This window comes from Brachionichthys hirsutus, unplaced genomic scaffold (assembly GCF_040956055.1).
Source record: "Brachionichthys hirsutus isolate HB-005 unplaced genomic scaffold, CSIRO-AGI_Bhir_v1 contig_224, whole genome shotgun sequence".
Taxonomy (NCBI): Eukaryota; Metazoa; Chordata; class Actinopteri; order Lophiiformes; family Brachionichthyidae; genus Brachionichthys; species Brachionichthys hirsutus.
In genome coordinates this window covers 44,170-53,082 of record NW_027180534.1, presented here as the reverse complement: position 1 = coordinate 53,082, position 8,913 = coordinate 44,170, and the positions used below count along the sequence as shown (strand labels likewise).

The following is an 8,913-nucleotide window of genomic DNA, read 5'->3' as shown; positions in this document are numbered from 1 at the left end:
TTCAGATCAGAATTTTAGCTGATAATACTTTATGCAACAATAGTAATGCCCTTCATAATATCACGCAACCTAGATTTCAGACAAATGAATGAATAATCAATATTGTCCGGTGGTGAATAAAGAGTTAGTAAAGCGGATTATTTTTATTTTTTACTTCAGGTAAATTCCTTTGCTTGCTTGGACGGCAAAACTTGGACTTTTGTCACCAATTCTTTACAAGGATTCCTGCTGAAGAAGGAATGTTCACTTAGGAACTGTTTGTAGAGATAACTATTGAATTGCGTATGAAGAGCATGATGGTTTTCCAAGGTTGCATGAGATTCTCTGGGCAAACAGTTTATCTGCAAAACACTTCTGTTCCTGCTCAGCTTTAACTGAGTCATCCAGACACGCACCATTATAGAAAGCACTTCATGCCACAGGGATGTCTGCTGTCCCAGAAATCAGCAGGGGTGTGGTCACCTCTGCCAACAAGAGCTGGAGGAGGTCATGTGATAAAACATTTTATTTGTTTTTCAAATTGAAGAAGCCTTTTTTGATGAGATGTGAAACGTCTTCAACCAAACTTAAACAAGTCCAGTTGATTCTTACTTTTTTGATCTTCTTGATTTGGGGTTAATGTCATTCAATTAATTAAGACTAAAGCTAATGAATACCCATAAGTATTGCCAAGCCATTTGACCCAGGAATAAATGATTAGTACTATCTCTGACTGAATACAAACCCGGATGTGCACTGATGTTTTCTATCTTTATTTAAACAAGAATCATTGCACACAGGGCTTGGACACCGTCAGTCAGGCGGGTTACAAGTTTCACTAGAGAAAGGTTTACTGGAGAACAGCTTCTTCCCCTCTGCTGTGAACATGTGAACACTTAATGATTCTCAATCGGATCAATCTTGGTGCTGCTGTTTTTGTATTCATCAGCTTTTTTTGTTTTTAACGGCGTAACCCTCCAGCATAGCACCGTGGTTTTGCATTTTATTATTTGTCACTATTCTATGTTTTATGTTTGCACGATTGCTCGGAGAAAAAAATCCCAGTTTGCGAATCCCTTCAGTGACGATGGCAAATAAATCGATTCAGGTTCTGATTCTGATTCTGGCTCCAGCTGCTTTGCAAGATAAGGACAGTTAGGCAGTTGGATTAATCCTATTACCGGTACCTCTCTAGGTTAAAGGATAAGAGGAAGTAGCACATTGAAACCAACAGAACTTCAAGTAAGGGTCATTATATGTTAGACCTGATCACCTGAACATTTTCCATGACATGGGGTTTTCGGACAATTGTGAAAATGATGTACGTTTCCCTCGACCTACTCTTTAGTAATCCTCCATGATATGTCAAACAGACCAGTGTTCTCCTTCAGTAACTATATCATTACACTCGGAATAAATCTACACTTTAATATTTCATGCACTTGTCAAGTTGGAGAACTTAGGTCTCTGTGTTTTCTCCTTTTTCAGAGTTGAGAAAAGGAAATTTACATATTTATGCACTAAACTGTTCCGTACAAGTAGTGGATGAATTTATCCTCACCAACTAATGTTATACAACTATGATATACTTGAAGGCTATTGCGTTGCCCCAAAGCCCTCCAATGAGAATATCCTGTCCAGAAGAATACAAAACGTGACGAAATCGATTAAAAATAAAGCATTTATCCAGACAACAATTAAAGGATTGAGCTGTGGTTTTCGACAATCGCCGATGTGGCCCCTCACTCAGCGTAAGTCATGATTCATTACCAAATGTCCCACCTTTTGGCTGACAGATGTGAAACCTCAGACTGCCAGACCATTGCACAATGTGAACAATCTGGCACTGGCTTGGCCCCCTCCAATGACTCAGCATCTAAATTGGACCCGACACCTACTGACTGACCGATGGCATTCCCAGGGCCTCGCTGCGTTCCTTCACTGGCCGGACCGTGTGAGTGTTTGTGAGCGACTGTAGAGGTGATAATCAGCGGTGGCAGGAGGATTTGCTCGTCCCTGTTGTTGTGCCGTGCGGTGCTGCCCCTTGCTGCCCCAGGCGGGGACACCCAGTTGGTCCCTTTCAACTCCCCCCACCACCCACCACCCACCAATCCCACCCTTCTGCTGTCCCCTGAGCCCACCTCGTCTGTTATTCCCTCTTAAACTTTACTCCGGCAAAGTCCTTTTTCCCTTTGGAGAGGTGCTGCTCTGATGTTGTTGTTTTTTGGACACTGACACAAGCGAGGAAGTGAAGGAATGTCTTGTGAGGGCGTCTGGTGCAGTTTATAGGGACAGAGCACTGGTGAGAAGTGACTTCTTTTATTTCCTTTGTTGCTGTCGGTCAGGAGAATCTGGGTGGAAGAGCCGCTGCTGAAATACTGGACTGCCAGTCTTTCCACACCTGCTGTCTCTCTCGGCGTCTCTCTCATCTGCCCATTCTGTTGGGGAACAGAACAGGCTAGAGAAAGTTGACTCATCTGAATTTGCTGTCTTTTGACTGTGAAAGCTATTTTTGTGGGCGGTGTTTGGGGGTCAGGGGTGTTAAGTCTGCAGGTGGTGCTGGGGAGTTTGTTTCGCCATGCAGCAAGCTTGGGATCGGACAAACTGCACTGGCAGCGACAATAGAGGGCTTGCAAAAATGCCAGGAAAAGGACAAATTGGCCGATACGTCTCTGATACGTCGGGAGAACTCTTACAAAGGTAAGAAAACAAATCTGCTCGCCACTTAATCAGAAGGTAAAGAAATGTTTCTAATGCTCACATTGCTAAAAACAAAAAACCCAATGGTTGCTTCCAAGTTGCAAGTATTCATGATTACAGCAGGATCTCCAAAAGACGTTTATGGGAAGTATTAATGAAAAATAAATTGAGTCTCTACTCTTCCAGGCTGTGCAGTAAAATCTCATTGTGTTTCTCCAAATCATCATATTTAATATTTCATTCATTAGTGTATAAACACTAAACGACATTCCAAAAGTAAAAATATAGATTTAAATAAGAGTATGAAATGTAAAAAAAATTATATATATAGTAAGAATAATTCACATACTGTATGTATGATGTTATATTCAGTGGTCTCATCTTTTTGAAGTAATGTTTTATTAAAGAGAAGAACAAAATTACCTCTTCTTTACGGTTGAGACTAAATCAAGGCCGCTCGATTTTATTTTTTGTGTTTTGTGCAAGTCAATATTTAGTTTGCTGTTTTTTTGTGTCTAAAAATGCAACTATCTTGTTGAAATGTTGAAAAGAATTATTTTGTTGACAATTTCTTATTTTAGGACAATTTTAATTTTATTTTAATCTGCCACATGATCTAATCAGCTGTTTATGAAGGCGAAGGTGAAATAAAGTTGAATCTTATGTTACAATTTTAGGAAAAGCTAAATAAAATTTAAAAGTGGTTATTAAAAGCTATACAAATTAAATGGCTCTATATGGATGGATAAATGTGCATCACTGAATTATTTAGAACAACTTATAAGAGCCTAAACAAGGATTTTTAGTCTGCATCTTATGATAGATGGTCATTGAATATAGGATTTCCTGCTATCCTGCATTCATTCTGAGATTTTGTGTCAGCTGTTAAGAAACGTCTGAGAATATCCCAAACAAGGAAGTGCTTTGCAATAAAGTCAAACACATGGTGCAAAGCAGAAAATGAGATCTATAAATCAGACGTGTTGCGTCATATTTCATAGAAAGTTGTTTCTGAATTCAGTTAAACAACAGATTCTTTAAGTTCATACTTTTTTCCCCTTTTAGTAAAATTTAATACACGTGTTGCAGGTGGAAAAAAAAAATCAGTCAAGCAGCAACTGACTAAAAAGGTACGATCTATTTATTGTTATTTCCAATAGAGGGCTGATCTTTGGGCATTTGTCAGTTCATGAACTTGCTAACCCCGTGACTGTTGAGAATATAAACCATTTGAAAGTGAAAGTCAAAAAACAAAACAAACACGTATTTCATCGTAATTCTTATGATACAGCTTCTCACTGTGGCCAAAGACATTAGTTATACGTGCTTCACAGTTTTCACAGTTCATTTTCACACTGCCATTCATCCCCACGTTGATTTATCGATTTCACTTTCCCCGCGTCACCCCTCTTTCACACCTGCTTCCTCTATGTCTCTCTGTCAGCATCTCACAGCAGGACAAATTCTCAAGGCAACATTGTCCTGCCCTTCATTGGTGCACTGGTGCATGACCAAGCCTCAAGTAAAGGAACGTCTCTGAGTTGAGCTAGAGTCAGTTGTTGTCCTTTGTTGTGGGTCAGGTATTGTACAGGCATCACATGTCTGTCTGTCTGTCTGCTCTTTCTCACTCCTCATGTGTCTCATCCCAAATGTTTGTCTGGATGTTCGACGGCTCTGTGACGTCTTCTTGTTGTTGCTTTTGTACTCGTGCTGGACAAAGTCTGTTTCATTTCGGATTTTTGTTTTTTTTACCCCGTGAGTAGACAACATTGTCTGAAAAATTACCAACACAGGTTTGGTTATCATAGCATCCTGAGAAATGTATTTTGAAATGAATTTGCATGAAGTTTGCTGTTGTTTTAACGTCAAATCGTCACCGCCACACAACATGAAACATATATAAAGTACAACACGAGATTTCAGTAGTAATTTTCAAACACAATCTACAACAATCGAAAATAATAAAACATTCATTTTTTCCCCATCTCCAGCAGTTTTTGGAGAAAACTTTACATCATCCACACTACACTACAAGAGAATAGATGAATCATCGCTTCAGTAGAAATACTTTTAAGCAGTAATGCATGAAATCATTCTAGTACAGAACTTATTACAAATGTCCACAAAATGTATATCAAATATTTTTTCTTTGCCTTTGCCCACAGTTGTACATTAATTGTATATTTTTGGCCGCCTGACTGATACTCCCCATCAGCTCCTTAACCATGTGTCCTATCGACACGTAGCAGCGACTGCGGCTAATCTTCACAATAACTGGCTGACAGTTGCATGGCGCCAGGCAGCAGCCTCAGAGGCCTAAACGTTACTGTTTTCATGATGACAGAAGATTACAGAATTTGGCTATACAGTATAACACATTGACTGGAAAATGGCGGAATACGCAACCCATGCTCCTCAAAACTGCACGGATGCTGTAAATGTACAGAAGTGTGTAAAACACTTTGTATTTGCCATCTGGGTTTCATTTTACTTGACACTGTGGTAGTGGAGGGTCATTCACATTCTCATAATTAGATTAGTCAGACATTTTGATGAAGTGCGTTTCTCACACAGAGTTGCGTTGTCTTGGAAACAGGTTTACATTTTTCGAGTTGGAAGGCATTGTGTGTGTGTGTGTGTAGAAACACTCTCCCCTTGATTGCACCGCACATCCTGCTCTTCCTCTCTCCTGCAGGAGTCGAAGAAGTAGATAAAGTTTATCTTTTGTGGTAATGTTCTGGTGAAAATTGCCAACAACGTTTTTTGTGTGAGTTACCATGGTTGCGTGCTCGCTATGAACGTACTCTTGCTTCCTGGTTTAGAGCGTTTCTGGCAGAGCGGTTTGATACAGAAATGACGGACACTGTCCTGCAGCATCTGTTTGCTATTTTGACCGAAGACTGTCACATATATTTCATAGAAGTGTTTGGGAACTGCGTTAACTTGTGGAAAAAAAGGGTATCATATGTCTCCTTTAAAGGTAGCTTCGTACAAACCGAACAAAGTGCATGCTCAAAGGCTTGTATTGAAATAATACAAATATTGAAGTGCTGTTTTAATTATTGTATATATTGCCTCCTAATATAAAATAAAGAAAATAGTGTGGGAAGAAGGAGCATGATCTACTGAGGTTTGTGTTCTCTGAGTGCATAATGTGTGTGTGTGTGGAGTTATACTGTATGTGTGCATTTTGTGCATATAAGGGACAATTCAATGCATTTCAGACTCACATTTTATTTCATTTGAGTCTGCATAGCATTGACATTGATACTAATAATTTCAATATACATTACAGAAAGTACAACACTGAAATTGTTGAGTGGTAGATTTTTTGGGGGACGAGCAGGGGAGACAACCTCACTACAATCCACCACTTCTAAATTCTCACACACGTTGCTTCGCTGTTATTTGACATCTGTTATTGTTGTAATTTTGTCGGTTTTGGTGGAGAAGTTTAAAAACCGCTGTATTAGATGATCTCTTAATTTAGTAAAAGCAGACAATATTGGACTTCAGAAATACTTTATTCCCATATACTGTGAATAGCAGTCAGTATATTTGTAAATGGTCGCCTTCTGTTTTCATTGATGTTTTACTCAGCATCCCACCTTTTTTTGGAATCGGGGGTTCTGCATGAAATCACCTCCTGGTTTAAGTTCGCCGAAGCGACTCAGCTCTGCTCTGTCACGCCGGCACCGACAGCTGAGGCCCGGGGAGATTGCAGCATGTGTTCTCACTCCAAAGGCATTTTGCTTTCATCGCCATGGTGACAGGGCCGCAGTACAGGAAATGCAATTCACTGTACCTCTGCCTCATAGATACACAGCATGGTCACAGAAGGATATAAAAAATAAACAATTGTCCTGCATATGGACAAATTAAAGAAACATGCCTCTGGATTAAGGATTGAAATATTAAAGAATTGTCCACCAAGGAGAAATTAGTTGTCATGCAGTCTGTGTATGAAATTATTTATGGCTTTACAGCTTTGCTCGAGGACAGACCCCCCCCCCCCCCCCCATTGTGGCTGTTCTCAAACCCATTCACACAGGACCAAATTATTTAATTGCGTTTTAGACAAGAGCACTATAATAATATTCTCCTCTTTTTAATGTCGTGTGAATTTCATTGACATTTTTATTTGGGCCGACCCCCCCATCCTCGGTTGAGCGCCATGTCGCCAGTCGGCTCGTTGCCCTCTTTGGCATCGTAGCGGTGACACCCTGACAGCATCGTAAACTTCACATGAGTCTCGTATCATATTCAGACTTTGAAACCCCTGATTTGAAAACAGCACAGATTTTCAGGGCTTTCGTGTTTAAACAAATATACGACTTATAGCGACTGTTGTTACTGAGCGGCGGTGATCTCTGTTAATACAATCCCTCCTTATCTTTAAAATAGCAGGGCTGACTCAAGAATTTACGACAGATATGGAAGCAGGCTGGCCTAAAAACAGACACAGGCACATGACAGTAGGGCACTGTGGGTTGTAAATTCAGGATGTGCTCTGAGTTTGAGTGCAGAAGTTATATATATATAATATATATATAAGCCTTAAGACAGCTAGTGAGTACATCAAATTACATTTTAAATACACTACTCAAAACAAGTTAGGGATATTCAGGTTTTGGTTGGAATTCCAGGATGAACATAAAATGCATTATAACCAGTGCGGCGTACTGTGAAAATTAATGCGGTGAAATATGTAAATACGGGAAAGTTAAAATAAAGCAGGGATTCTGAATATACCGGGGCAAAATGGAATACTATATTGCTATAACAATTCTAGTTTTTATCAGGGATTCAATAGGTCTCTTGATTTCTTTTACGATTATACAGTTGAATGATTTTCTGTCATTTCAGCATCACCCAACTGACTTGACTGGGTGGGAACGCAGCGTGTTCGGACTTCCAGGTTTCACGTACACGTAGAGCAGCTACATCAGCACTGCACACCCAGTTTTGATCACACGTGGTTTAGGGATGTGTGTTGGTATTAAGATACTGCTGGACATTTAATACAGACTCCAGTCATACCTCCGTTTCACTCGGAGGCGTATTTACCGGGAATACTGAGGTCAGAGTTCAAGTTTAATAGAGGAGTATTCAGCATAGACATTTTAATTGGTCATTTTCACCTAATCTTTTGTATTGTTAATGAATGGACGAGGTAGCTATTGATTGTATGACCGTTTTCTGCCAGAGGAGGACAGAGGTGAAGCGAGGAGGCTCTCAGAGATCATATAGAGTCGCTGACAGGCGAGACAGCCTCGCTGCCTTGTGAAGGCTGCTGATACCGTGTGACATGGTAGATAACTACAAGACGTCCGAAATATCCTTCATGTGAAGTCCAATTAGACATTATCTGAATAGTAGAACGTTTTTTTAATGTCATATAACAGGGAAACTTGGAATTAGAAAGATCGCCGTCTTTCTACAATTTAAACTTGGACGTAAATGAGAATTGATCATTCTGATGTGACACGAACACGGTAGAGGTGAAGCCAGTCAATTTTAATTCCCTTTATAGGCATTAAAAAAGTTCATCTCATCTCATCTCTGAAACAAATCTGTAGCATGACACCGTAGCTGCATGAAGTTGTGCAAAAGCACGGGGTGGTTCCATTCCCCACAGGAGCTTCATGGTGAGTTACGCCCCCCCCCACATCAGTTTGTGTGGGGGGGGGGGCAATTACTTGCTGCCGTCACTTGACTCAGGTCGATTTCCACAGATGGTTAACTGCTTTAGCTCATGGCTAATGCTTCAGTTTGTTACTGTTATACTCTCGCTCATATCTGAAAGACAGACTCTCCGCATTTGTCAAATAATGTGTCAGTCACACTAAAATGCTAAGTAAATTAAATAAAGGCGCGGAAACGTATGATGGAAGTGATTCGTGGAATGAATTTAGCATGCCATTGAGGATACTTCAAGAAGAAAAAAATGCTGCCATTAAACCCACAATTCTGAGGTGAAATAATTACAAAAACATATTTTAGACTTCTAACTCTGCTAAGATATATAAAAAAGATATACAGTAGTCTGTTTTCAATCAACAAAAGGCTTTTATGTATTATGTTCTTTCATTAGGAAAGTTATGCATTTTTATTTTATTTAGCTTTTTTAACACACAAAATGTGCTTTAACCAAGTAACAAAGAATGTATGTGTGTCCTTTCCAAAAGCTATATAACAAATGGCAAACAAGAAATGAAATGTGTGTGTGAGTGT

General features: G+C 39.7%; 1 protein-coding gene across 1 annotated transcript in view; it reads left to right on the top strand.

Moving 5' to 3' along the window:
* Positions 1 to 2,557: 2,557 nt before the first annotated feature.
* LOC137915861 (RNA-binding protein 20-like) overlaps positions 2,558 to 8,913 on the top strand; it is a 28,097-nt gene continuing 21,741 nt past the window's right edge. The window contains exon 1 of the mRNA XM_068758979.1: positions 2,558 to 2,679. Coding sequence (XP_068615080.1) covers positions 2,558 to 2,679 — 122 coding nt within the window. The remainder of the gene's footprint in view (positions 2,680 to 8,913) is intronic.